Source organism: Phoca vitulina, unplaced genomic scaffold (assembly GCF_004348235.1).
Source record: "Phoca vitulina isolate PV1807 unplaced genomic scaffold, GSC_HSeal_1.0 scaffold35, whole genome shotgun sequence".
NCBI classification, from domain to species: Eukaryota; Metazoa; Chordata; class Mammalia; order Carnivora; family Phocidae; genus Phoca; species Phoca vitulina.
Genome location: NW_022589738.1, coordinates 19,454,943 through 19,482,264, shown reverse-complemented (window position 1 = coordinate 19,482,264; position 27,322 = coordinate 19,454,943). Strand labels below are relative to the sequence as shown.

Sequence of the window (27,322 nt, the reverse complement as noted above, 5' to 3'; positions counted from 1 at the left end):
GCGGGGGTTTGGGGCGGGGGTTGTGCGGGGGGGGGGGGTGACCGTCGTGTGGGGGGGGGGGGGGGGGGGGGGTTCTCACTTCACTCGCTTGAGTAAATTTTCTAGAAGAGCGATGGGGGGAATGTAGTGACCCCAGGATGACAGAAATCCTGCCAGGGGCTCCTGCCGGGGTCTGTGGGAGGCGGCCTTGTATGTTGTCCCGGCCTCCGTAGGGCCTCGTGGTCAGCCCTGGCCTTGAAGCACGATGTCTCGAACCAGGGCACCACCTGCTGGTGAGCAGGTCGGCATGAGCGTGGCCTCCACACTGGGCTCCGTCCTTTCCCACTGCCTCATTCTACCTCACCTTCCTCCTAGGGATTAAAATAGCTGAGGGCTCAGAGAATGGGCCCCGGGGTCAGGGAACGACGGCGTAAGAATGCAGGGAGCTGCTACTAGGGTTTGGTGACCTGTTAGGAGCAGCTGAGCCAAGAGCAACAAGGCCACCAGGGCCCTTATGGTCATACCATGAGCGAAGGTGGCCATTTTCCCCTTTTCGTGGACGGGGTTTAAATCCTGCCAGGGCATAACCAAGGTCTAGATGTTGACATAGAAATTGTCGCTGCAGGGGCGCCTGGGTGGCTCAGTCGTTAAGTGGCTGCTCAGGTCATGATTGGGACCGAGCCCCGCGTCGGGCTCCCTGCTCAGAGGGGAGTCTGCTTCTCCCTCTCCCTCTGCTTCTCCTCCCTGCTCATGCTCTCTCTCTCTCTCTCTCTCCAATAAATAAGTAAATCTTAAAAAAAAAAAAAAAAAAAGGAGTGAGGGGAGGAGAGGTAGGGGAAGGGGGAGAAGGGCAGAGCTTGGGGATTTCCAGATCACACCTTCTCCTCACCCCTCCTATTCCCCAAATGGCCACTTCCGAGGAATCTCCCGCAGGCCATGGGTGGGGAGCCAGGGCTACCCCTTCTTTCAGAGGCCCTGCTGGGTTATGTGGTGGGAGGGGAGAGGGGCACCCTGAACCCCTCCCCCCCAGAGCTTTCCCTTTTCACTCAAGTCAGACTCGCAGTACAAAACCTAAGGGTGGGGACGGTAACAGCCACAGACGTGGATGGAGCAGGACATCCTCCTGGATGACATCAGGACAGTGCCCGGGGGAAGAGAGCTGTTTGCCAATCGATAAGACATTTGTCGTGCTCGCTTCGGCAGCACATGTACTAAAATTGGATCGATAAGACATTTGTCAATGAGTTTGTCAACTGGAGGGATTTGCCAGTGAGGTGGTGATTTGTCAGTAGTGGGATCATTTTCTAGAGAGGGCTGTGCAAATAGGAATCATCAATTAGTCTGGGAAAATGTTCTACAGTATCGGGCAGAGAGATTAGCCGAGACGTTGTGGTGGATAATGCAGGTTAAATGGCCCCCGCCATCTGCCCCGCCGTGGCAGATCACCAAGGCTCATGCCGACGTGGAGAATGGTTACCAATGCCTGAAATTATAGGTGAAATACAAAAAAGCCAACATTTTGCATCCCTCACCCCCCTCGGCCTCGGTCCCCGGGTATGCCCACCAGGTCATCGGCAACATGGGTTGGTCCCCAGACATGACACAGGGACGCTGCCTGCTGGATGGTAGTTCTTTATTTCATTGTCTTGTGGGATAAAGAAAGACAGGAGCGGGAAGTGGGGTGAACACTGTGCAGGCTTCGGCTTCCGCGGGGGGTAGGATTTAGGCCATCCGGGGCCGCAGGGACTGCCAGGTGCACAGCCCCGGCCGTCTGGGCAGGCAGGCTAGATAGAGGCTCTGGAAGTACTTGTCCGGGCCTCTGAGGAACTGGTCCGTCCACAAGCAATGAGTGTCACTCTGCAGTTTGCAGGGGAGGGATGAGCAGGCAAACACCTAGGGGAGGGGAGAGAGGCACATCTCTGAGGGCTTCTCCCCCTGCCCCTACCTCCCCTACAGAGTGGAACCTTCCCCTCCTCAGTTTTCAACATGGAGCTGCTGGGGAGACCTGGTGTTGCCCCACCTGGGGAGGGACTCAAGAGCAGCCCCTCCCACTGGAGGAACAGTCACTGGGCTTGGCAAGGTGACGGCAATCCAGCGAACTGTGATCGGTTTCCTGGAATGCCGGTTGGGACACAGTCATGGGGGGTGGGGCGGGGCAGGCAGGCTTCCAGGGGAACTATCCCGAAGGATAGGGAACAAGTAGCAGTAGCAGGGAACAGCTGGTGGGGCGGGGGGGGGGGGGGGGGGGGGTGGGGGCGGGGAGGGGGGGGGGGGGACGGATTTGGGCATAGGAAAGAGCCATGGGGCTCAGACACAGCCCCTGGGATCAGAGGACATTCAGGGCCATCAGGAGACAGCCTTGGACTAGTCAGAAGGGCAATGGACCACACCCCTGTGTGTGAGGCAGGCAGAGCAAGAATCGGATGAGCTGGGTTGGGGGAGCAGCACTTTGGGTTCTTGGAGAACATTCTAGGAAAGCAAGACACAATCCCTAGGCGGGGCGGGGGTGGGGGGGGGCGGTCAGGAATAGACAGAGGGACTAGAAAATAGTCACAAGGGGGATTTAGAGGGAAAAGAAGCAGCCCGACAGTCCAGGGAACGGCGGAATCAGACACAGAGCTAAGAACAACCAGAATTTCCAGGGAACAGTGTCAGCTTCGGGGGAACAGCAAGAGAGATCAGGGACAGCCCTAGGGTTCGGGCAGCAGCCCTACGGACAAGCAATGGCCAGAGGGAGCAAGAAACAAGCCACGGTTTGGGGAGCAGCCCGAGGACCGCTCCCCAGGCGGCGGGCAGGGCCCCCCCCCCGCACTCACTGTGCACTCCTTGCAGCCGGCAGCATAAGTCTTGGTGAAGCCCCGGCGCTGAGCGCTACTCAGACTGTTCCAGGGAGCCACGAAACTGCAGGTGTTGATATGCAGGTGTCCGTTCTGCAGGTTTCCTGGGGTCGGGGGTGGGGGCAACAGGCAGCAGCTGATGGGCTGGGCCGGGGTGGCGGGGGCAGGGCGGCGCCTGATTGGCGTCCCGGGCGCACAGACCCCCGCTGGGCAAAGCCCCCGGCTTTCCCCTTTCCCGATGGGCTGAAATCGGGGCGGTCCCCATTTCAACGGGGACCAGCCCCTCGGAGCCTCGCCCGCTCCCGGCTGCCGGGCCCCGTCGGAGGGAAGGGGCGAGGGGGCGGGGCCTCACCGGCGACGAGAAACTCCTCGCTGCGGTTCTGGGACCTGTGCAAGTATCCGCAGACGCTCTCCAGGGCGGGGGTGTCGACGAACCGGATGTCAGAGGCATTCCCCAAGGCGTTGAACCCTTTGAACATCTGTCGACGGAGGAGGGCAAGAGTCTCGGTTACTGACACAGCCCTCCCACTCCACGCTCTTCCCTGAAGTCCTCTTTAGCACCCTGGCATCACAGCTAACTTCCTCGGCTTTGACTTTGACGGGAAGGCAGATGTTAAGCAGTGCTGGGGAGAGGGCAGGAGGGATACCTTGGTCATCTTGATCTCGTAACGCCGGTTTAAGTCGGTCTGGTTGACTTCTACGGTCCCCACGAACTTGGCCCTGATGACTGCAGGACGGAGGGGTGGGGGGAAAGACGAGTCAAATGGACTGCACGAGCCAATAAAATAACCTAATCACGGTACTAACACCCGCGAAGCACGTATTTCACTAGGGATCGCCGGAATGCCAGCCGGCTCGCTAAGCGCTGTACACGCTGGTTAACTGAAGCATCTGGAGACTGAGTGACTTCTCTTTGTCAGGAGCTGCTTTAAACCTTTCTCGTATATTCATCGTGGGTTCATTCGCTCAACCAATATTTCAGAGCCCGCTGTGTGCCCGGCACTGTTCTGGGTGTCAGGAACACAACAGTGAGCAAAAAAGACAGAAGCCCGCTCCCTTGTGGAGCTCACATTCTAGCCAGGAGGAGACTCAATAGAAGCCAAATAATAAGTGTTTGGAAGGTATTCAGTGTGATGAGGAATTTTAGAGCTGGGCATCAGGAGTACTAGGGGATTTCGAACAGGGTGGTCGAGGAAGACCGTCCCGACGTCTGGGGCCGCCCCCCATGTGGATACCTGCGGGGAAGGGTGTACCAGGCAGAGGAAGCCGCCAGTACAAAGGCCCTGAGGTGGGATCGGGCCTGGAGTAATCAGGGAAGCCTGAGCGTGGCAGTGCAGCTAAAAGAGTCAGGGCCGGGCTGAGTGGGACTGTCCTAGAGGCAGGCACCGCTGTGAACCCCGCGGGACTGAGGGGAAACCAAAGCACAGAGTGTAGGGGGCAGAGTGGGGTACACTCACCGATCTGGGAGTTGCAGAAGGCCATCTGCGGGTGGGGCGGGGCACAGGTACAGGCCCTGCTGGGGGCCGGCAGCCACAGCAACAACAGGATGCAGGAGGCCAGGGGCGCAAGGGGTGCCATGGTGGGTGCTGCGGGGTGGGGAGGAGGGGTCAGCGGTCCTCTGCGGACGTGGGCAGCGCCCCCCCCCCCACCGCCGCCGCCGCCGCCAGCTTGGAAGGGGATTAAGCCGCTGCACTCTGGGCTTGAAGGGTTGGGGAGTGTGGAGATTTTAAAGGGGGGCGGGGATTTGGAAGCCCAGAGGAGCTGAGAGGGCTGGGGGTTGGGAGAGTCTGGGAGTTGAGCAATTTCAGGGACTAGGTGAGTGGAGGGCCATGAGACCGTGGTGTTTGAAGAATAAGGGGCAGAGGGGTTGCGGGATTTAGGGGCGTTGGAAAGTTGGAAGGTCGAGAAGCTGGGGGTGAGGAATTTGGGGTCTGGGGAGCTGGAGGGGTTTGGGGTTTCGGGGTTGTGCATATTGAGATTGGGGGCAGTGGAGAGACGCTGAGGAATTGGGAGGAGCTTGGGGGTTCAGGGAGTTTAGGGACTTAAGGGGGCGGGGTGCCTGAGGGATTTGGGAGCAGAGAAAGTTGTGGAGTTGGGGATTTAGGAGTCTGGAGGGTTGGGGGGGCAGAATTTAGGGGAGTTGGCGGCCTGGAAGGCAGCTGTGATATTAGGGGCTCCTGGGTTCGGAGGAGTCGGAGATAGATGTCCGGGTTCCAAGGAGTCTGGAGTGTGGGAATCGGGGGAGCCGGTCCAGCACCCTCCCGCCCTCCTCCCCTTGACCAGCCCGGGGTCCCGGAACCCGCCGGCCGGGCTGAGCAGCCAGGGGTCCGGCAGGAAGGCTCCAGCCCGGCTCCAGGCCCCGCGGGGCCACCCGGGGCCCCAGCCTACCTGCGGTGTATCTCTCGGGGCGCCGGGTCTGCGGCGATGGCGGCAGGGCCTGAGCATCGGGGGATAAATGTCCACGCGAGGGGCGGGGGCGGCAGCGGTGCGGAAACCGCAGGCCTCCAGGCTTCCTGGATGCATTACTCATCCGCCCACCCTCGGTGGAGGCCAAGGGGCGGGCCGAGGGCTGCCGAAAAGGAGATGCACCCTCCTCCCCTCCCTCCTTCTGGGCCTCGCCCTGGCCGCCCACCCCCATCTCCACATCAGTCACCAGTCCTTCCAGGCAGCCTCTGGAGGGCTTCGAGGCAGGACTACAGCCCCCTCCCCCCCCCCCCCCCCCCCCCCCCCCCGCCGCCGGGCCCCGCCCCCCCCCCCCCCCCGCCCCCCCCCCCCCGCCCAGGGCAGTTCCCTAAAGTCTCCAAACTTTCTCCGAAGTCTATCCAAATCACCCGCAGCCCCCCGCCGCCCAGCTCCCCATGGCTGAAGCCCAAATGAGTTCGTCCCCTTTAATAAACATTGCTGGTGCGCCTTGTGTGAGCCAAGCACCCGCAGAAACCCCTCTCCTGGGAGATCTGACGGTGTGGCGAAGGGTGAGCGAGGCAGAGAGGAAACAAATTGAGTAGAAGCAGTGAAGAGAGAGAAGGCCGAGGGCCTGGATCTTAAGCCCTCTCAAAAACACAGGCAGGGACAGTCCGCGGAGCTGACTCTTGATCTCGGGGTGGTGAGTTCCAGCCCCACGTTGGGTGTAGAGATTACTTAGAATAAAATCTTTAAGAAAAAAACACACACACACACAGGCAGGCGGTCAGCATCTATATAGCACCAACTGTGTCCCAGGCACTCAGCATAACTTTTCTCACTTAAAGCTCACAGTAAAACCTCTGAGATGGGTACCGGTATTGGTCCCGTTTTACAGACGAGGAAATAGGAGCAGAGAGGGATTGAAGAACTTTCCCAGGATCACAGGGCATGGCTGGGATTTGAACGGAGGCTAACTGGTGCCAGGATCTTACCCAGGCGTGGCACAGCCCTGGCAAGCGGGGAACGTGCCAGTGAATTAGTGAGCAGGGGGGGGGGGGGAGTTCACTAGTGGGGAAAGAGGGCAGTGAGTCAGTAGAAAACAGATCCCCTCCCATCCTGCCCTGCCCCTTCCCCACCAATCCTCCCACACTTCTGGGGAGGGGGGCGGTGGTGAGGCAATCCCTGCCCACCAGCTTCCAGATGCTGCCTGAATCTTCTCTGGGGTCCTGGGAAAGTGCTCTAAGGGCTCATTAACATCCTTTGTTAGTCAGGGAGAGCCGACCAGTAATAGTAGTGATGGGAGCGACGCTCCAGCAGCCGCTTACTGAGCACTTACTGCGCGCTGCGCCCCATATTCTTTGTGTAAATTCTCCCATTCGGGCTTCATTACCCCCTGGCTCCCGAAGCTTGCTGAACTCAGGGAGGTTAAGCTCGGTGAGCACCAGCAGCAGCAGCTCTTACGGGTATCAAACCCTGCTCTAAGATCTTTGTGAGGGCTTTCATCTCTCAGCCAAGCCCAACTGCCTCCTTGCTAATTACTGTTGGCTGCCTGCCCCCCCCCCCGTACTGATAACGGTGCCGCACACTTTTTGAGGATGGAGGCTTTCTGTGTGCCAGATACTGAGCTAAGCACTTTCCCTGAAATAACTAATCTGTTCCTCCCGACTTCCCTGGTAGCGGGAGACTTGCGTATCTCCTTATGCAGATGAGGGAACTGTGACACACCAAGGGGTCAAGAGCCACCAGCCCAGGAGTGAGAATGAAGAAATGACCCTGTTCGGGGGGAGGGAAGTAAACCAGGAATTTGGGGAAGCCGGTTGTGAAAGCGGGGAGGGAGAGTGAATGAGGCAGGGGCTGAGTAAGTCCGCGCTTGGCCGGAGGGAGCCTCGCAGGAAGGGAAAGCCCCTCACGGACCCGGCTTGTGAGGCCAGCGGACTCCGCAGCCTGAGTCAGCCGAGTCGGGCGGACTGTCTTCACGTGGGGGATTCTGGGCTTCTGGCTTTTAGTGCAGGCTTTGAAACCGGTGGGGTGTCGAGGAGGGGTATCCAGGTGTGTGACCACCTGGGGAGCTGGACGGGTGGTTGGGGGGGCGCATGGGGACCGGCTGCGAGTGCAGAGCAGACGCCCCACCATCGCCACAGCATGCCAAGTGCTTGGGCCTCGTGGTGCCCTTTGTATAGATCAGGAAACTGAGGCCCAGAGAAGGTTAAGCGACCTGCCTGGGGTTCCACGTGGCCTGAGGAAGAGGAGAGGCCAAGAGTCAGACCTAGGGCTCGCCAGGGGATCCTAGAGTGCGAAGCTCCCCGGCCGCACACATACACACGGCGCTGTGCTCAGGCTCAGGTCCCGCGGAAACAAGGAACGTTTATGAAAAGAGGGGCCTAGAAACTGGGGCGGGGGGGGGGGGGTGCACTAGGGCGCAGCTCTCCCGTGTCTGTGCGTCTGAGAACTGTGTGTGCGCCTGTAGGCGGCGTGTGCCCCTCCGCGCGGTGCACGTGTACCTGGGGGTTGGGGGTAGCCCCGCGCGTTCTGTGCTGCTTCTGGGAGTCGCACGTCGGCCTCCGCAGGGCGGCTGGAGGCTGCACGTCTAACTGTGGACGTGGTGTTCACCTCCGCGCCGCGAGCGCGCCCGAGCCTCTGCCCCGCCGCCCTGGAATGCTAACTAGAGGCTCCCCCGGAACCCCCGTCCCAACGCCGTGCCTCGCAGGGCCCCGTCGTGACGCCAGTCATTTGGGAAATGAGGAAGGTGGAGGTGCGGGGAGAGAGGGGGAGGCCTGGAGGTCAGTCGGTCACCCTGAGCCTGCGGGCTTCCTGTGCCTGCCGGGAACTGGGAGCCACCGCCGCCCCAGCAGCCCCTCCGGGAATGCCGGGAATGCCCTCTCCCGGCCCCCGGGGCCGCCGGCTGCACTCTCCCCCAGCCGGGGGCGCGGGGCACTCGGGGTACCCCCACACCCGAATGTGTGTGTGTGCGTGCGTGCGCGCCCACCCAGGAGTGTGGGCTTCTACTTCGGCAGCTTGTGGGCGTCTCTGGCCGTGTGTGTGCCTCTCTCCGTTGGTATAGATGGCCGGGCATGGGGTGTGTGTGTGTGTCCCTAGATGTACTTTTTGTGTGCCCAGGGGCGTGGTGGTCATGTGAGTACCCAGAAGGGTGCGTACCTCTATATGTGGCGTGGGTCCTGTCGTTGTGCGGATGCCTGGGAGTGTTGCACGCGTCTGTGAGCGTTGAGCACGTGCCCAGTTCTGTCTGCGTCCTGCGGCCGTGCCTCTGAGGGTGGTCTCTGTACTGCACGGGTAATCCTCCAGGTTGTGTGTGTCCCTCTGTCGTGTGCGTTTGGGCGAGAGGAAGGGGTGTGTGCGCGTGTGCGTGCCCGCGCGTGCGCTGCCGGGCGGTGAGGCTGGCGGGGGCCCGGGCCCCTGGCCCACCCCGCGAGCACCTGGCAGGCTGAACGGCTGTGCGGATCTCGGCAGCCAGAGAGCAAGGCGTGCTCCGAGCCTGCGTTGGTCCTGGGTCTTTCCATCGTGTGGGTCCCGACACGCGTGGGAATGTCTGGGTCTGGTCGTGTAGGTGTGGGTTCCGAGGGTTCGTGTGCGGGTCTGTGGGCTGTGTCCGAACCATGCTCACACAGGAGGCCTGGCCCAGGGGTCCGGTTACTACGTGCTCACCACCACACCCCCACGCACACACATGCACACACTCACTTCTCTATCATCCATTCACTGGCAAAACAAACTTTCCCTTTTCCGGAAAAGTCCCCCACCCCTATCCCATGCCTCTGCCCGGGAAAGCAGAGGCGGGATGTCTGGCACTTGGGGGTAGTGGAGGGAGGGACAGGCAGGCAGGGCTCTGAGTTCGATTCTGGGCTCAGAGACGCTGTGTGACCCCACCCCCACCCCCCGGCCTGGTGCTGCTATCTGTCTCTGACTCGCCTCTTCTGGGAAATGGCTCCTAGTGTGGCTCCCACTGAATGGGCTTCTCTCAGTGGCATCCCCACCCCTGGCCATCGGCCCTCCCGCCCTGACCGTGCTCTGCCTTCCCCCCCACCAGCTCAGCAGCACGACGTACCCTGTGGTGGTGAAGATGGGGCATGCGCACTCCGGGATGGGCAAGGTGAGTCCCCAGACGGGGTGTGCGTGTGCGCGTGTGCGCGTGTGCGTGGTGCACGCTCCTGGCATCGTGCGCACGTGTGTCCGTGTGTACCGCACATTCAACGCACACCAGTCATTCTGTATGACTGTGTGTCCTGGGGCGTCTTCATCGATGTGTATTGTTTCCCTCACATGCTTAGAGTCTGTTGGCCCAATTTTCTGTCAGACGTTCAACCAGTTTTGTGTGTCCTATTCTTTTGTTCGTGTAGCCGGCATTGTGTCTGTGTATATGCGTGCCTCTGTGTCGAACACACAGTGTGTGGTCTTTCATGTTCAAGGGTCTTGGGGTCCTGTATGCTTTCCGTCCCCCTGAGTCTGGCTCTGTGTATGTAGGAAGCCGACTTGGAACGTGTGTCTGTGCTTCTGTCTGCTTTCGTATCGTGTGGACCACTGACTTTGGGTCTGGGTGCTCACATGCACGGACTATATGTACACACCATTTTCCCACAGCTTTATGAGAAAAAAGTCACCTCCCATACCACTTACCCACTTGAAGTGGACAACTCAACCGTTTTCAGTGTGTTCCAAGTTGCATCTCCCCACCTGTGTGTCTCCTGTGTCCGTGTGAAAGCCAGGAGACCCACAATCCTGCATGCTTGAGTGCCACACAGTTGTTATGTCCCCGGCTCCCCCGGCCCATCGGTGCGCACGCCCCCAGCCCGAGGCGCCACCCCCGCCCCCGCGGCCCACGGCTGCCCTGTCCTCAGCAGGCCCCGCTCCCCACAGGTCAAGGTGGACAACCAGCACGACTTCCAGGACATCGCGAGTGTCGTGGCACTGACCAAGACGTACGCCACCGCCGAGCCCTTCATCGATGCCAAATATGACGTGCGTGTCCAGAAGATTGGGCAGAACTACAAAGCCTACATGTGAGTGCAGACACCAGGGCCCGGGTCGGGGGCCCCTGCCCCACGCAGCCCAGGCTCCCCTGAGCTTCGGTCCTCTCTCCTCTCGGCCCCCCCGCCCCGCAGGAGGACGTCAGTGTCGGGAAACTGGAAGACCAACACCGGCTCTGCGATGCTCGAGCAGATTGCCATGTCTGACAGGTGGGGGTGGCCCGGGGCCCGGCCGGATGGGAGGTGGGGGTGGCGGGGAGCGTGGCGCGCCCCAAGCCAAGCACTGACAGGCTGCCTGTCCCCCCATCTTGGCAGGTACAAGCTGTGGGTGGATACCTGCTCAGAGATTTTTGGGGGACTGGACATCTGCGCGGTGGAGGCGCTGCACGGCAAGGACGGAAGGGATCACATCATTGAGGTGGGAGCGCCCGGAAAGTGGTGGGGGTACGGAGGGAGGCGCATGGCAGCGACACGCAGTGAACTGTGCAGTTCCCCATGGCCCAGAAGGTGGCTACTGAAGCACTCTGTAAACTGGAAGGTCAAAGTAGGAAGTGCCGCGTGAACAGCGAAGTGCTTTATAAAACTATTTTTTAATAAAAAGGAGCTTGGGGGGCACCTGGGTGACTCAAGTCGGTTAAGCGTCTGCCTTTGGCTCAGGTCATGATCCCGGGGTCCTGGGATCGAGTACCGCATCGGGCTCCCTGCTCTGTGGGGAGCCTGCTTCTCCCTCTGCCTGCCGCTCCCCCTGCTTGTGCTCTCTCTCTCACGCTGTCTCTCTCAAATAAATAAAATCTTTCAAAAACATTAAAAAATAAAAAAGAAAATTTAAAAAAGGAGCCTGTTATCGAAGCAAAGTGCTTTCAACATTCTAAGGTTCTTTGTAGACAGCGGTACCCCCGGGAAACTGCAAAGCCATTTATAAACTCTAAAGTGCCTTGGAAATGTGGAGTGCTTGGTAAACGGTAGCGCTTTATACGTGGTAAGGCATTTTGTAAACAGTGGTGCCCTAGCAAAGCACTTTCCGAAGTCTAAACCCACCATATAACCCCCAGTCCCTTGAAGAACAGGAACTTTGTAAACTGTAAAGTACTATATAAGCCACAAAGTTCTTCGTGAACGACAGAGCACCTAGCACACTATAAAGCAGGGATTGGTAAACGTTTTGTCAAGGGCCGGACAGTGCACGTTTCGGGCTTTGTGGGCTATACAGTCTCTGTTGCAGCTACTCTGCAAAAGCAGCCAGAGACAGTATGTTAAAAAGAAAAAAAAAAAGCACGGCTGTGTCACATCCCCTAAAACCGTATGCACATAGAAATCTAAACTTCATATGTTTTCACATGGCATGAAATCTTCTTTTGTTTTTTTTCCCAATAATTCAAAAGTGCAAAACCCACCCCTTAGCTCAGGGGCCATCCCCAAACAGGGGTGAGGTGGGCGGGATTTGGCCCCACGGGCCCTGAGTGGAACTCCGCTCTGAGCTGTAGCAACCGCCCCCCCCCCCCAGCTGTAAGGTACCTGTAACCGACAAGCCTTCCTCACACTGCAGAGCTGGTGCTTGGCAAACTGAATCTCAGTTTCCTTGGCAGCAGCCCTGCCGTCCCCCAACTTAAGGCACTTTGTCACTGTCACACTCCCAGGCACCTTCCCGCCTCTCTCCTCACTGCGCCCCTTTTCCTCCCCCAGGTGGTGGGCTCCTCCATGCCGCTCATCGGGGACCACCAAGATGAAGACAAGCAGCTCATCGTGGAGCTTGTGGTCAACAAGATGGCCCAGGCCCTGCCCAGGCAGCGGCAGCGGGAGGCCTCCCCCGGCCGGGGCTCCCACAGCCAGGTCAGGCCCCTGGTGCCGGGCGACGGCCCTTGGCGCGAGGCGGCTGGTGGCGGGCCGGCCAGCCCGGGGTCACCCCGCCGCAGAGCTAAGAAGCGGCCGGCCGAGGGCGCTGCCACGACGCGTGGGTGGTGGCAGTTAGCAGTCGTTTTTAAACTTGATCAAACAGCCGCTGTCCTGATTTCCCTGAGTGCCTCCCGGCCAGCCCCTGGGAACTAGCCCCCACCCCAGCACACACACGGCCTGATACCCCCTCAGCTCAGCCACAGACGGGGCAACACCCAGCACCAGAACAGCCCGTGTCGTTTTGATTGGCTGACGCTCAGGCTGGCCCGTGACTATTTTTAACCTCTCCTGCTCCACTCCTCTGCCGCAGACTCCGTCCCCAGGGGCCCTGCCCTTGGGCCGCCAGACCTCCCAGCAGCCCTCGGGGCCTCCGGCTCAGCAACGACCCCCACCCCAGGGTAAGTGAGGGGCCGGCTTCCTGGGCCCCTACTGGACTGGCAGACCCCCCACCCACCTCTCACATGTGCACTTTTTCTGTCCCTCAGGTGGCCCTCCACAGCCGGGCCCAGGCCCCCAACGCCAGGGACCCCCGTTGCAGCAGCGCCCGCCCCCGCAGGGCCAGCAGCACCTTTCGGGCCTTGGACCCCCAGCTGGCAGCCCCCTGCCCCAGCGCCTACCGAGTCCCACATCAGCGCCCCAGCAGCCTGTGTCCCAGCCCCCACCGCTGGCCCAGGGTCAAGGCCGCCAGTCCCGGCCGGTGGCGGGAGGACCTGGGGCACCCCCAGCAGCCCGCCCACCCGCCTCCCCATCTCCCCAGCGCCAGGCGGGCCCCCCACAGGCTACCCGGCAGACATCCGTCTCCGGTCAGGCTCCGCCAAAGGCCTCGGGGGCCCCACCGGGTGGTCAGCAGCGCCAGGGCCCACCCCAGAAACCCCCGGGCCCTGCCGGCCCCACACGCCAGGCCAGCCAGGCGGGTCCCATGCCCCGCACTGGGCCACCCACCACGCAGCAGCCGCGGCCCAGTGGCCCAGGACCTGCTGGACGACCCACCAAGCCTCAGCTGGCCCAGAAACCCAGCCAGGATGTGCCGCCACCCGCCACTGCCGGGGGACCCCCGCACCCCCAGCTCAAGTAAGAGGACCCCACGGCAGCCCTTGCCTTGCTGCTCCCAAAACAGGTTCCCGAACCAGGAGAGTGGCCCCAGCTCCCAGGCTCCTTGGACCCAGGTCCCACACAGGAGTCCCAAGAGCTCCATGTCCTGTCTGGGCAGAACCCTCCTCCGAGCTATCCACCCCTCCACACCAGAGATTCGTGCCAGAATCCCAGAGAAACCCCTTTTTAGTTCCAGGTCCTCCAAACAGGCCCCTGGGAAAACCCCCTACCCCAGCCCCTCTGGGCCCAACCCTGGCGCCTTGCTGACCCTCCCCGAGTACCTCCCTGCCCAGCAGATCTTCCTCCCCGCCCGTCTGGAGCCTTCCCAGCAAAACGCACCCCTCTCCTGCCCAAACGGACTCCTCCCAGCCGAACCCCCAAACTCCTCCCGGCCCAATTCACTGTCGTCCTGTCACTTCATGCTCTTCCCAGCTGCCCTCATGCTTTCCCTACAGCCTAGGCTCCTCTCTAGGCCATCCCAGTCTCCCCCCAAATCATCATACCGTCCTCTCTACCTCTTCTGGTGCACTCCAGACCTCCCCCCACCTTAGCTTAGAAGTCCTCCCCGCCACATGCAACTACTCCCCCTTAGACCTGCCCCCCACCACCACCCCCTGCCAGCCAGTCCTGGGTGCGAACCGCACCGTGCTCCCTCCAGGACACCTCACCCAGACTGGAAAGTGCCCCGCCCATCTTCCCCTGCACCTCCAACTCCTCCCAGTCCAGCCTAGAATGTGAAGAGGAGGTTCAGTCTGGGCCTCTTCCCACTAAGCCCAGACTTCACCTTAGATCCAAGTCCTCCCAGCCTGGCCCAGGGCTCCCCCAACTCCACCCGAGACTCCAGCAGGGTCCAGGCCTGTGAGGGTGGGTGGGAGGGTCACAGGCACAGCCTCAGGACTAGAGGGGCAGGGCTGGGCCGGGCCTGGGGTAACATTGTGTTTCTCTCCCCTTCCTCCCTTCCTCCCCCCCTTCCTCCCATGCCTCCACCTTGTCTCTCTCTAGCAAATCCCAGTCTCTGACCAATGCCTTCAACCTTCCAGAGCCAGCCCCGCCCAGGCCCAGCCTTAGCCAGGACGAGGTGAAAGCTGAGACCATCCGCAGCCTGAGGAAGTCCTTCGCCAGCCTCTTCTCCGACTGACACCCCACCCTGAGAACCCTTAATTCCTCCTGGGCAACCCCCCTCTGGGCCCTGAATCCATTTCTCACTTCTGGAGTCTCCAAATCCCTTGAGAAGCCCTCTCCTGGTCCACCAAGATCCCTCTTCTCACTCTGCAGAATGCCCAAGTCCCTGGGGAACCCCTCACTCCTGCTCCTAACACCAGTTCTCACTTTTGGAATCCCCAAGTCCTTTTAAAAGCCCACTCCCGGCCACCTCAAGACTTACTTTTCAGTTTTAGAACCTCCAAACTCCCGAAGACCTCAACTCCCGGCCCCCCCGGGAGTGCACTTTCCTTCCCAGAAGCTCCCAAACACCAGGCAACCCGTTCTGGCCCTGACACCAAGGCCCCTCCTGGAGCCCCGAAATTCTTGGAAAACCGTCCTCCTGGTCCCAGATCTCTCAAGTGCGCCGTGTGCCCCATCAGAATTTCCGAAATCCTTAAGAAACCCCTGCCTTGGAGCCCCTTTCCACGGATCTCCCATCTCTGGAGAGCCACCTCGTCAGATGCCACTATCCAGCCCCGCAGGGATTTCTCCTACCCGCCCCCAGCCCCAGTCAACACATTGGGAGGCCCTCCCACTGCTAGGACCCTCCTGTTCCCCAGGGACCCATACTCCCACTTCCCTGCCTCTGACAGCTATCTTTAAATATGCAAACTCCACCCATCCTCCCAGAATCCTTTGCACATGGAGGGCCAGTGGTCCTCCGCTTCCCCACCTTTGCTGTGATGTCTGTGTCTGTGACTGCCGTGGCCTCCTCTCGTGCCGTGCTTGGCATACGTGGTCTGCGTTCCTCGTGCCGCCTGTGGTGAGCGTGCAGTGGCGCTGTTCGTGTGGTCCGCACTTCCCCCCAACCACTCCTTGCCTGGACTCACCCCCACCCTTCAGCGGCTCTGAACCCCACGAGAAGAGTCGGGAAGCAAAATAAACAAGCAAAGGCCCAGCAGAATTCTGTGCTTCTTGGTGAACAGGGGGGTCCTTGAATGGTGGGGAAGACACAGAGGGGACCCCCCAAATCCAAAGGGGGTGCTGGGAACCCCAAAATCCAGTGGAAGGCACATCAGGCACAAATTCCAGAGAGGTTCTGAGTGGGATCCCTGCCACAAATCCCAGCCATTGGAGATGGAGGAGCTCCCAAATTTAGAAGTATCCCCAAAGCCAAGAGGAAACCAAATCATGGAGGAAGCGGGGGTCTCGGTCTTTGGGGGGGTCCCCCAATTCCAGAGGAACTGGAAAAGCACATGGGGACCCGCTCATCTCCCAGGACGGGGACGGGGGATCCTGAGGCAGTTATCAAGGCAGAAACAGAACATTGATTGGTTGGTGGGCAGGGCTCCTTGGCGTGGCAGGCTGAGATTGGCTCCCTGGTGGCTGGGGGCAGGGCCTAAGGCACAAGGCGGGCTGCGCTGAGCAGGCAGGCAGGCAGCTCATCGGCCTGGGTGCGATGCAAGGAGGGTTCGGAGGCACTCCGCTCAATCTTGGGGAGTGACCGCTGCAGCAGCTCAATCGTGGCCAGGATCTGGGGGCAGGGGCAGGTTAGGGGGGGTGTCCGGAGCCACATGGGCACCCCGACACCCACAAACCCCAGCCTACTGGGGAAGCGCACACACGCACACACGCCGTACACTTTTGAGCACTGAACTCGCCCAATTCCCAGTGACACCCCGGAGTCGTCCTCCTCCTGAGCACCGACCCCCCAGTGTACCCAGCCCTCCTACCAGGCCCACCTGGGGGAAGAGGGGACGTTCCTCCCGCTGGAACTTGAGGCAATCAGACAGCAGGCGCCGCATGGCCTTGGGGCAGTTGCTGGAGATTTTGCTGAGGTCCGGGGACAGATAGCCACGGCCCACCATAAAGATAATCTGGAGGGACAGGAATGGGGTGATCTGGGGGTCTGGGCTGGGAGGCTGAGGGAATTCTGGGTCTCAAGGGGCTTTGGAGGCTCCTTTTGGGGGAAACTAGGGTACTCTGGGTATTGGGGTCTGGAGGGCTGTGGGGATCTTGTGGATCCAAGGACACTGGGTCTCTGAGGACTTGGGACTGGGTCTCTGAGGACAGGGATTCTCTGCAGAACAGAGGGATTGAAGCTTGGGAGAAATCCAGAATTATAGGTATCCCTGGCCTCATAGGTTTCTACAAGCCTAGAAAGTACTGAGTCAGGGGAAACACGAAGTTCTGGGTCTGGAGGAGCTAAAGGAGTCTAAAACTCAGGGGCTTGTATTTCTGTAGGGGTCCGGTGCCTAGAGAACTATGGGTCCAGGTGGCCTGTAGGATTGTGACAGCTCAGTGCTTGGAGCCTAGAGGATCCCAGGTTTCTGATGGCCTGGAGGCCTTCAACGTGGAGAACTCGGAGAGCCTGGGGCCCAGAGTATCATGGGTTCCAGGGCCCCCAAAGCCTGCCAGATACCCAAGGCCTGAATGACTGTGGGTATCTGTGAGTATTCCAGAAGCACAGACAGCTTCTGTCACTGGGAGAAATGGGATTCTGGGCTTTGGGACTTGGGGGATTTTGAGTACCCAGGCCAGAGGACTGTAGGTATCTAGAGTTCCAGGGGGCTTCTGGGTTTGTTGGGGGCCATGGCAGGTTCTGGACTTCAAGGACCCAGAGGACTGTAGATATGTAGGGAAAGAGGGGATTCTAGGTAGGGAAGACCAGAGGATGCTGAGAGCTCTCAACCCAGAAGATTTTGGGTTTCTGGGGGAAGTGTGGCATTCTCGGTCTTTACAAAGGAGGAAATCTGGGGTCTGTGCCTGGGAGATTATGGGTAAAGGGTGGGGCCCACCTGGTCACGGCTGCCAATGTGGCTGTACGGCAGCGAGCCGGTCATGAGCTCATAGAGCACAACCCCATAGGCGTAGACATCCGACTGGAAGCTGTAGGGGTTCGGGTCCTGCATACGGATCACCTCAGCCGCCTTCAATAGGGAAGACCAGGCAGGGGGGACCACGGAGGTCAGCAAATGGCCGCCCATTGTCCCAGATCCCACTAGCCACACTGGGTACAACTCAGAGCACCCACGTGGGGTAAAGCATGAGCAGTCTAGACGCCCCCATCTGGCACAAGCATCCCCATCCCCACTCAGCTCCCCACATCCCGCCCCAGCCACCCATGCCCCTATCTGGATAGCCCCAGTCCAGCCTGGCCCAACTCACCATCCATAGCACGGAGCCTGAGGGCTGCTCCAAGGGCTGGGCCCCACTCCACCGTGTCTTCACTGTGGCCAGGCCAAAGTCACCGATCTTCACTGTGAGCCCCTCATGTAGGAAGATGTCCACCAGGGTCAAGGGCCACTATAGGAGCTCCCAAGAGCCACATCTCCCATCCTAACGGGGCGGTTCCCATTGATGCCCCCACCACCAGTCATGCCTCTGACCCTGACCAGAAGCCCCCCAGTATCACACAAACTAGCTACAATCTTGACTTGAGTGGGGAACTCCAATTAATGCCCCCTATGCTTGCCCCCCCGCACCGTGGCTCCTAACCAGGAAGCGCCTCGAGCGGCACCCAGACCTGCCATGCCCTCCACAGCTCCCATAGCTTGGACCCTGACCAAAGTCCCCAACAACAGCACCCGAATCAGCCACAACCTTGAGTCCTGACCAAGAGACCCCCCCATTAGAGCCCCTATTAAGCCACGTGACACGTGTCCCTCCCCATGCATCTCCAGAGGGCCCCCCAACAAGAGCCACCCCCACTAAGCCCCCACCCCCCCCAAGCCCGCAGACAGGGACAGGCAGATACTGTTAGACTTGAGATCTCGGTGGATGATGTTCTTGGCATGGAGGTAGCTGTAGGGGTGGAAGTAGAAGGCAAATTGGCCAGCGCGCGGGGTTACCTCATCTCCCCGCCCCAAGCCCCCCGGCCCCCTCCCTTCACCCCCAGGCCGGGAGGCTCACTCCATGCCCTGGGCGGTCTGCCGGGCCACGTCAATGAGCTGGACCATGTCGAAGCGCGTGTCGGCCACATGCAGGTGGTGGTAGAGGCTGGAACCCTCGCACCACTGCGTGATGATGGCGAAGCCCGGCCGCGTCATGAAGCCCATGAACAGCAGGATGTTGACGTGCCGTGTCTTCCTGTAAGCAGGGAGGGTGGTACCGGGGCGGGAAGGAAAGAGAGCGGCTGTAACCCCCTTTCGGAGCATCAGGGATGGTGCCGCTCACTGCTGCCTTCTGTCGTCATTTCCACCCTGTCTGTCAGGAGGCTCGGGGCCAGGCCGCGGCCAGACGCACTGCATTTGTGAGGTATGTTGGATGGGCTAGGATTCCGTCCCTGGGGGGCTTGTGTCCCCAGCTTCCCCAGCCGAGTCTCCCAACAAAAGCGGGAGGGAGAGACCACTGCCCCTACCCCTCTACCGACCAGTGGCTCTCCATCATCGACACCTGCCAACCTCTGACCCTGACCATGACCTGGGCCCGTGACCGTTTCACAGACAAGAACGTGGAATGCCAACCTTCTTCACTGATACAGCAGGCTAATACTGATACACGCCGGTAAAAATACCAGTGACGTGTGACTATATCCTGTTCATCACCACGAGAGGCTCAGAGGTAAAGAGCTTGGAGTTAGGACTCAGATTAGATCCTGTGTTCCAATCCAGGCTTCCCCGGGTACTCACTGTGCAACCTCAGGGATGACACTTAACCTCTCATTTTCCTCAACTGCAAAACTGTGATCATTATATGAGCTACCTTATAGGGATGTTGGCAAGAAGAGTTACCAAATAATCGGCAAGGCACCTGGAACAGCACCTACCATAGGTAAGCACCCTGAAAACGTCACTATCCTTGCTACTGCTACTGGGTACCTGAGTCTACCTCACAGAAACTCCATCACGGATGAACAGACCCCCCTCTGGTTTAGAAGAAAACCTTCCCTCCTTATAGAAGCAGTAACCGCAGGTATTACGGTCACACAAATGCAAACAACATCGACAATGCTCTGCAATTCTGCTCACGCCAGAGTGGGTAACAGAGGACAGCAGCGCTCTTCACAGTGCTCCAATTGTGGTTAAAACATTAATACGATGCAAACTAACAGCGTGCTCAAATCATTTCACAGAGAGGAACAGAGAATAAAAGTTTTCTTACTGCGGTGTCCATAACGAGGATAAATGTTAAAATAGCACAAGAAATTATGATAACATCAACTCTGTAACGTAACTGTGCCCATTTTTTGTCAGAGGACAAGTCCACGTCAGCAACCCCAGGAGTGGTAGTAACTAGAGTGGCAGAAAAGGAACACCAGCGTTTCTCAGTGCAAATTAACTAATACAGTATTAACGACGTATTAAGTAGAGCAACTACAACCGTTAATTAAACCATGACTAAAGTAAGTTAAATAATACTGTTCTTGGAATCATGGCATTACTGTGATTAATAACAGGAATCCACCCCGATAAACCTAATACTAACGATGTAATACAAGCAGAGGGGAAGGAGGGACACGAGACTTCCTGGCACCGCGCTTAACAGCACACTATTAACGTGAGGGCACGCAGTTAACGCCCAAGTCCTACGGCCATACCCACCCCATGCCGGGCAAATGAGAAGACCCACGTTTTGGAGGCGGAGACATGAATTAACAGCAGTATCAACCCAAACCCAAACAATAATATCATCAGAGGGCCTCTAAACAGAGCCATCTCCCAGAGGGGAAAGGGACATCCCTGATTGAGAAACAGCTTACGCTGATGCTTGTAACAACACAAACACGGCTGATGTGCAGGAAGGGCCCCGAGCGCGGCCTTTCCCGGGGGGAGGCGCCAAAGCCGCCCCGCCCCCGCCCCCCCCCCCACACACACTCGTGCCATCTCACCTGAGCACCTGCATCTCGTTCTTGAAGGCCTGGGCCTGCTCAGCTGTGGGTTGGGCCACCTTGAGCACCTTCACGGCCACATCGCCATGCCACCGCCCGCGAAACACGGTGCCAAATGAGCCCGTCCCGATCCTCTTCAGCAGCTGCACCTCACTGGGCGGCACCTCCCAGTAATAGCCCGAGTCCCGGTACCCCAGATTCTTCTGTGGGCCACATGGGCGGCATCTCAGGGGCCTGCCCACTTCCCTCATCACTCAGCCTGTGGCGTCCCCACCCAAGGCTCCCCCGGAGCTTACCACTTTCTTCTTGTCATCGGCCACGGACTTCCGCTCCCGCTGTTCTGACGGGGACTTGGAATGGGGAGACTTCCTCCCCGAGGACATGCTGGCCGGGCTGGGGCTCCCCCGGGGGGCTCCATCGCCACCACCTTTACTACCGGCAGCTGCAAGTGTGGAGGGGATGTGAGTGGGGGCCCAGGGGGTGGGGTGAGGGGGCGCGGGGCACGGGAGTGGGGTGGGGGGGGCGGGCTCACCATCGGTGCTAAAACTCGGGGCAGTGAGCTGCAAGAAGAGGGACAGGAGTCAGAGAGGGGACACGGGGGCCAGGAGGAACGGCGCGCCCCTCTGCCCGGTGCCCTCTGGGAATGAGCCCCTCCACACCAACCTGGACAAGGCTGGAGTCCATGGGGGCTGTGGTGCTGACCATGTGGACGTTGGGAGTGGACGTGGAGCGGATGCGCTGGAGAGGGGCGCTGGCAGTGGCGGGGAAGGGAAAGTGCTCAGGCTCGCGGTGCTGGGTGCAGGAGCTAGAGCAGGGGAAAGGCTGTGAAATCACTGTCGAACGAACGAGAACGAGGAAAGCCTCCCCCCAGCCCGGTAAACATTATGTGTAGCTCCGAGTCACCGTCTCCTGTGACTACCGCTCTTCATTTCCTCAAGAAACACTTACCGAGTGCCTGCCCTGTGGCAGAGACCATCCTAGGCAGTGGAAATAAAACTGAGGGCAAAACGAAAACAAGTTCCTGCCCTCGTGGGGCTGGTGTTCTAGTGAGGAGAGAGCGCCAAAAACCCCCAAGGAATATTTAATATGTCCGCTGGTGACAGGTGCAATAAAGAAAAGGTAAAGCAACACGAGGAGACAGAAAGTGTCACGGATTCTGTCTGGAAAGGCTTCCCTGAGGGGACATCTGAGTAAAGACCTAAAGGAGGAATAGCAAGCCACAGAAGATAGTGGGGGGGGGGGGAGAAGAGCAATAAATAATATCTTCTGTGTGTACTACTCAAATCTATTATTATATGATATACAACATATTATCTGTATTAAGATGCCAATGCTTCTGAATATGCCCTATTACAGTAACGTTACACAGTTGACCCTTGAACGATGCAGGGATTAGGGGCACCACCGACCCCCTGCCCAGTTGAACGTCCATGTGTAACTTCGGACTCCCCAAAAACTTAGCTACTAAGAGCCTACTGCTGACCAGAAGCCTTACCGATAACATAAGCAGTCGAGTAACACGTATTTTGTATGTTCAATGTATCATATACTGTATTCTTACAATAGGGTAAGCTAGAGAAAAGAAAATGTTTCTAAGAAAATCATAAGAGAAAATACACTTATAGTACTGCATGTAAAAAATCCACGTGTGACTGGACCCACGCAGTTCAAGCCCATGTTGTTCAAAGGTCAACTGTATGTTATACACAGATGTACATGTTAATACATAAAGATATATGTTATATATATTTTAATGTCACAAATGTATTTTTAAATGTTCCTTTCACTATCCTGAAATGAAATGCCTAGAAATTAATCCACATGTACCCATAATTAAAAATAACATAATGCCCTAACTTTACTATTTTGTTACATAAAAATGTGTTTTATATTACATAAAAATAGTGTACACAGAATACATGATATATTAATATAATGTACCGTATTTGTAGACAGATAAAATGCATATTTTATAAACTTATGCTACCTTAGAGCAATCATATACTTTAATATAGAACTACTACTTTGGGATGCCTGGGTGGCTCAGTCGGTTAAGCGTCTGCCTTCAGCTCAGGTCATGATCTCAGGGTGCTGGGATCGAGCCCCACATCAGGCTCTTCACTCAGCGGGGGAGCCTACTTCTTCCTCTGTCCCTCCCCCGGCTCATGTTCTCTCTCTCTCTCTCTCTCTGACAAATAAATACAATCTTAAAAAAAAAAAAAGAAGTGTTTTAAAAAAAAGAAATACTACAGTATTATAATACTTGATGTTAAAGAGAAATAAAAGGGAATTTATGATAAAATAATATGTATTTCAAAATGGAAAGGTTTCAGCATGGTTATACTGCAAGAATTAACGAAACAGTTAGATACTTATACGTATGTATTTGTAATTAATAAGGACTTCTTATTTTGTACCAGATCTCGTTCTAAGCACTGGATATGCCTTAACACATTTAAATTCTCACCAGAGGGGCGCCTGGGTGGCTCAGTTGGTTAAGCAGCTGCCTTCGGCTCAGGTCATGATCCCAGGGTCCTGGGATCGAGCCCCACATCGGGCTCCCTGCTTGGCGGGAGGCCTGCTTCTCCCTCTCCCTCTGCCTGCCTCTCTGCCTACTTGTTCTCTCTATCTCTCTGTCAAATAAATAAATAAAATCTTTAAAAAAAGAAAAAAAAGAATTTTCTAAAAAAAAAAAAAATTCTCACCAGAACCCTATGTGGTAAAAAGTATTATTATCCCCTCTTCGTAGATGAGAAAACTAAGGCCCAGAGAGATTAGGTGACTTGCCCAAGGTCCCACAGCTCCACACCTACAGGTGCTTAATGTGTGCAAATAAACAAATGAATGAAGTATGGCTTGTGGTCTATGAAGGCCTCCATATCTTTTTCTCCTGACAACAGGCCTCCAGCTAAGGCATCCCTACCTGGGACCCTGAGGGGTTAACGGCTCGTTCAGGGGGCGGTGTGAGGGAGCTTCGTGATGTCTGGAGCCTCCGGACAAATCCTGGACACTGTGGTAGAACCTTGAGGGCATTAAGGGGATACGGCAAGAGGACAAGAGTCAGCTGTCTGTAAGAACCTTGTGGCTTCTGTCGTCCCCACTCCCCCACCCACCCCAGGCCAGGCTCACTGTCGGCAGTTGGTGCTCATGTCAACACAGACTGTGGGGACTTTGGAGGAACAATGCTGGTGGAACTTGTAGCCACAGGTTTGGCAGCGGAAGCCGTGGAACAGAAACTTAAGGCAGAAGTCGCAGAACGCCAGGCTGAAGAACGTCTTCCGTACCTGCTGCCACAGAGCAGGGAAGGTTGAGGCCTGGTCTAGGACCCTCCCGCCCCATGCCCACAGTCTGCCCCGACTTTCCACCCCACACTCACAAAATTGTGCATGGTCAGTGGGACGTCTTCAAGGACCTCTACGATGAGCTCCTCTCCATCCAGCGGGGCAATGGCCGTGTCCCAGGCGGTGACCGTCTTTCGCCTGTAGGAGGCATGGAAGGGAGTGAGTGAGAGGGGGGACAGGGCTCGTGGGAGGCAGGGAACCCCCAAAAGTCCCTCCATGCTCATCATCCATGGAGCAACATCTAACGTGTTTAATTTTCATCATGGCAACTCTAGGAACTAATTACTATCCTTGCCCGCATTTTACAGATGAGGAAACTGAGGCTCAGAGGGATAAAGTGACTGGCCCAAGGCCACAAAAGACTGACAGTGGCTGGCCAGCGTGAAGAGCCCATGCTCTTAACCACACAGTGAGGAGCAAACGAGACAGTGAATAAACCACGAAATCTCAGAAGCGCTCAGCAAGCCCCTGAAAAAGTGGCTAACGCGGCCGAGACGACAAATAAAAAGCCATGTCTGCGTCAAACAAAACAATTAAGGAAGGCCAGGACAGAGAATAAATGGAAGGCCTCCGTGGCCCAGCTCGGCAGACCAAGAATGAGGAGGCAGAGGATGCAGAGAGCTGGCAAACAGATGAAATCGTGAAAGAATACCACAGATGAACTCCGGCACGAGGCGCGGGAGCAGGGCGAGGACCTGAGGGCCAAGGAGAGACGAGCTGCTGGCCTCAAAGGCCAATGAATGAATGAAGTTATGAAACAAAAGCTGCACACACTCATGGAGTCACTGAGCTTAATGGAAGACTAATGGAAACCGCACGACAGAGGGAAGGAATCGGATGCCTCCGAGGAGGGGACAGGAGGCTGGGTGCCCAGTGGAGGGGAACACACTTACCCCTCGATGAGCCGGTAGACCACACAGCAATCCTGATTGAGACCCCGTACCTTGAGGGCCTTGTCTAGAGAGTCGTAGACACTCATGCCATCCCGGACAGTCACCTGTGTGCAGACGGGCGGGTCAGTGCCCAACACGGGCCCCAGCCGACTTTCCTGGGCCTCTGTAGAAGCCTCATCGCCCCCCCCCCGCCTCCCCGAGTCCCCCGTCCTGATCCAAGACTTACCACTGGGTCCATCCCCGCCCCCCGCCAGCTGTGCCCGTCGGACTCACCACCGTGCGCTGCTTGTTGGGTAGGTACACTTTCACAGTGCCCACTGCCCGGGATGGCTCAGCCCCGTTGGCAGGGGGGCCCCGTGGTGGCTCCATGGAGCCTAGGACTTTGTCAAGACGGGCTGAGGCGGGGCTGAGCAGGTGCCATGGGGCTCCTAGAACACAGGAGGAATTCAGAGGTCCAGTAATGATAGTCTGGAAGCAAAGTGGAAGGGACAAAAAAAAAAAAAAAATTCAATCTCCAGGCTCCACATCACCCCCACCCCCGTTGCCCAATCTACACACAACGGCCAAGGGATCTTGTAAACACCTCGAACTCATCCAGTGTCTCCTCTGCTCATCCTCCCCTGTTGTCTGTCTCACTCTTAAGGGCCAAGGTCTAGGATTCAGAGGGTGGGGGCAGAGGAGAGGGTAGTAACCACACAAGGAGAGGCAGCACACACTGTCCTGGAGGGCACAGGAGTATCAAGTCTCTGTGCTGGGGGGGTGGGGGTAACAAGGAAGTCAAACCACACTGCAATTAGGCGTGTCAGGTACATAAAGGGCAAGAACAGGCTGTCCTGGGTTTTTAATGGAGAAAGGGTGGTTACCAGATACTGTGGTGAGGGAGGAGTCACAGACAGGATGATGGGAAAGAAACGCAAGATCATCAGATACTGCCCTTAGTTGGGGGGAAATGGGAATTGCACCAAACAGTGTTTTTAAGGGCCCTGCAGGAATCCCTAAGCCCTGGGCTGTAACGGTGGCAGGCTCTCAAACATTGTGTTCGGTGGCTAAGGGCAGTCACCAGGCTGTGATGGGGACTTCATAGGGGTTCAGCACAAACTGTGCTGAAGGGACTGTAATGCGGAGAAGAGTGGATAATGGAGATCACCGGGCATTGTCATGGGGGAATGGAGGGTAATGGTGCATTACCAAGCACTGTCGAGGTGAGATAAACAGGTTTAAAGCGGGGGATGAAGGGGTCCAAAATCCCCCCTAACTAATGAAGGGGTCACGGACGTATTACTGGTGACAATGGAAGGAGACTGGGGAGGAATAAAGAGGAGTAATGGGGGAATCCTCAAACAGTCTGCTAGTGGGTCGTGACTAGTGAACCACAGCTCCACGCACTCCCCATGGCCGGCACGGCAGGTTCACCAAGAGACCTCAAGGAGGTTTAGAGGGAGTCCGGACACCACACCACAACCCAGGCCCCATTCAACCCGGCCCCGCCTACCGAGGGCCTTCCAGCTCGGCGCAGGCGCACTGCCACACGCGACGGGCGAAACCATCCCCCGCAGCCTTGCACCCCTATTCCTGTCTACCCACCCCACCCCCGCTGTCGACGATGGTCTCGCCCCGGGTCAAACCACTCCTCCGGTTCCGGGCGGGGGGCGCCGGGGCCCAGGCGAAGCCATCCTGGGACTAAGCTTTCGGTCCCGGCTCCCTGCCCGTGCCCGGCGGTCGCTCCAGAAACCTAACCCCGCCCGGCCCGCCCTCACCTGTCACGCCGCTACGGCCACCGCCGCCTCCATCTTGGGCCTGTCTTCTTGTTTCGTCGCAGAGTCCGCCTCCACCGCCCCTCGGGCTTTCGCCATTGGCTCCGCTGGATTCAGCCCTCCATCCTTATTGGGTTAGGGTCACGCCTGTCAAGGCAGGACCGGCGGAATGTGGGTCGTGTTCCGGATTAGGAGGGGCTGCCTGAAACGTCAGGGTCTGAGGCAAATTCGCACGTCCTGACTCGCGCAGGCGCAGTCGGGTGGAGACCTGCGTGCGGTGGACTTCAACCCCAATCGTACCGTGGTGGAATAAAGCAGGAACTTTTTTTCAGTCACTTGGGGCTGACTTTAGGGGTTCCTGAGTCTGGGCGGGAAATCCTTAAGTGCCCTCTTTTTGGCCAGTGACCCGAAGCCGTAGGTACCCATTTGGGCTTTTCCTGTGTCTCGGTTTTACCGCATTTGAAATGAGTTGCAATCAGACCGCAGAACTGCAACGTTTGCCAGTTCCAAGAAACTTGTAGTCATAGCTTTTGACAACAGCGGGTCTCTGGTTGGGCCCGGGGCTGGGGTGTCTGGCCCTAGGAGGAGCAGCCTGCTGTTCTGGGCAGTTTACTTTAGGAATGGAGTTGGTAAGGATTTTGAGAGATTAGTCATAGATGACCACGTTGAGGAGGCGAGGGAAGTGTGGACCTGGAATGGGGCACAGAGCAGGGAAATGTGTGAAGGGCATTGTAGGGTAAGAACAAATTTTTCAAAAGTTGAATTTTCCCTGGTGTCAAAAGTGAACGAGGCTTTCCATCCTCTCTTCTCTTAGAGCATTTCCTTTAGAAAACTTGTAAAATCTTTTCCCTGTCCCTTCCAGATGTATGTAAATCTTGTAAAAAGCTAAGTAGGCCTCTTGCCAGTTTCATTACCCAGGAATGTTGTTCTTAAGGGCCTTGGAGCCATCTCTTTGAAATGTAAACATGGAGTCTAACACCCTTATCTCCTCGTCTCCGTAGGAATTTGACCTAGGCTCTTGGCCCCAAGTTGTTACCTGCTTGTCAAAGAGATAGGTGTTTTATTTTTCCTCTGGGTAAGGGCAGATGGCTACCCCGATCTCCAGGTGAACGGGAGATGAACTACGTATAGCAAACGGTGCTGTCAAGTTCTCTTGCTCGAGGACAAATTGTCCT

The 27,322-nt window shown here is 57.6% G+C and overlaps 3 protein-coding genes across 4 annotated transcripts in view; 1 reads left to right on the top strand and 2 right to left on the bottom strand.

Annotated features, from left to right (window-relative positions):
* The window catches only part of SYN1 (synapsin I), a 47,087-nt gene extending 31,797 nt beyond the window's left edge, over window positions 1-15,290 (top strand). The window contains exons 6-13 of one of the 2 annotated variants that reach the window (XM_032426592.1): window positions 9,265-9,327; window positions 10,092-10,234; window positions 10,337-10,411; window positions 10,517-10,619; window positions 11,885-12,031; window positions 12,405-12,492; window positions 12,580-13,165; window positions 14,227-15,290. In XM_032426592.1, the coding sequence (XP_032282483.1) occupies window positions 9,265-9,327; window positions 10,092-10,234; window positions 10,337-10,411; window positions 10,517-10,619; window positions 11,885-12,031; window positions 12,405-12,492; window positions 12,580-13,165; window positions 14,227-14,254 (1,233 nt within the window). In that variant the 3' untranslated portion in view covers window positions 14,255-15,290. Of the gene's footprint in view, window positions 1-9,264; window positions 9,328-10,091; window positions 10,235-10,336; window positions 10,412-10,516; window positions 10,620-11,884; window positions 12,032-12,404; window positions 12,493-12,579; window positions 13,166-14,188 lie in introns of both variants that reach the window. The other variant, XM_032426591.1, reaches the window with a different exon arrangement.
* On the bottom strand, window positions 1,598-5,317 carry TIMP1 (TIMP metallopeptidase inhibitor 1). Its single transcript, XM_032426616.1, has 6 exons — window positions 5,205-5,317; window positions 4,274-4,402; window positions 3,464-3,543; window positions 3,169-3,295; window positions 2,796-2,920; window positions 1,598-1,872 (listed from the first exon to the last, which is right to left on the bottom strand). The coding sequence occupies exons 2-6, from the start codon at window positions 4,392-4,394 to the stop codon at window positions 1,702-1,704; spliced, it is 624 nt and encodes a 207-aa protein (XP_032282507.1). The 5' UTR covers window positions 4,395-4,402; window positions 5,205-5,317; the 3' UTR covers window positions 1,598-1,701.
* Window positions 15,291-15,697: 407 nt separating the features above from the next.
* ARAF (A-Raf proto-oncogene, serine/threonine kinase) lies at window positions 15,698-26,208 on the bottom strand. The gene is made up of 16 exons (XM_032426599.1): window positions 26,151-26,208; window positions 24,667-24,861; window positions 24,394-24,497; window positions 23,536-23,638; window positions 23,289-23,443; window positions 23,083-23,181; window positions 20,823-20,964; window positions 20,692-20,719; window positions 20,456-20,601; window positions 20,160-20,362; window positions 18,242-18,418; window positions 18,087-18,133; window positions 17,498-17,616; window positions 17,128-17,259; window positions 16,072-16,206; window positions 15,698-15,863 (listed from the first exon to the last, which is right to left on the bottom strand). The coding sequence occupies exons 2-16, from the start codon at window positions 24,760-24,762 to the stop codon at window positions 15,729-15,731; spliced, it is 1,821 nt and encodes a 606-aa protein (XP_032282490.1). The 5' UTR covers window positions 24,763-24,861; window positions 26,151-26,208; the 3' UTR covers window positions 15,698-15,728.
* Between the last annotated feature and the right edge of the window lie 1,114 nt (window positions 26,209-27,322).

What these genes read in the sequence shown, in the direction of transcription:
- TIMP1 (XM_032426616.1), bottom strand. Translation starts at nt 4,394, where the DNA reads ATGGCACCCCTTGCGCCCCTGGCCTCCTGCATCCTGTTGTTGCTGTGG. An exon ending in CTTCTGCAACTCCCAGATCG is followed by an intron (nt 3,544 to 4,273) that starts GTGAGTGTACCC and finishes TCCGTCCTGCAG; the next exon opens with TCATCAGGGCCAAGTTCGTG. An exon ending in CGAGGAGTTTCTCGTCGCCG is followed by an intron (nt 2,921 to 3,168) that starts GTGAGGCCCCGC and finishes CCCCGACCCCAG; the next exon opens with GAAACCTGCAGAACGGACAC.
- ARAF (XM_032426599.1), bottom strand. Translation starts at nt 24,762, where the DNA reads ATGGAGCCACCACGGGGCCCCCCTGCCAACGGGGCTGAGCCATCCCGG. An exon ending in AACGAGATGCAGGTGCTCAG is followed by an intron (nt 18,419 to 20,159) that starts GTGAGATGGCAC and finishes CCCTGCTTACAG; the next exon opens with GAAGACACGGCACGTCAACA. An exon ending in CAGACCGCCCAGGGCATGGA is followed by an intron (nt 18,134 to 18,241) that starts GTGAGCCTCCCG and finishes CCACCCCTACAG; the next exon opens with CTACCTCCATGCCAAGAACA.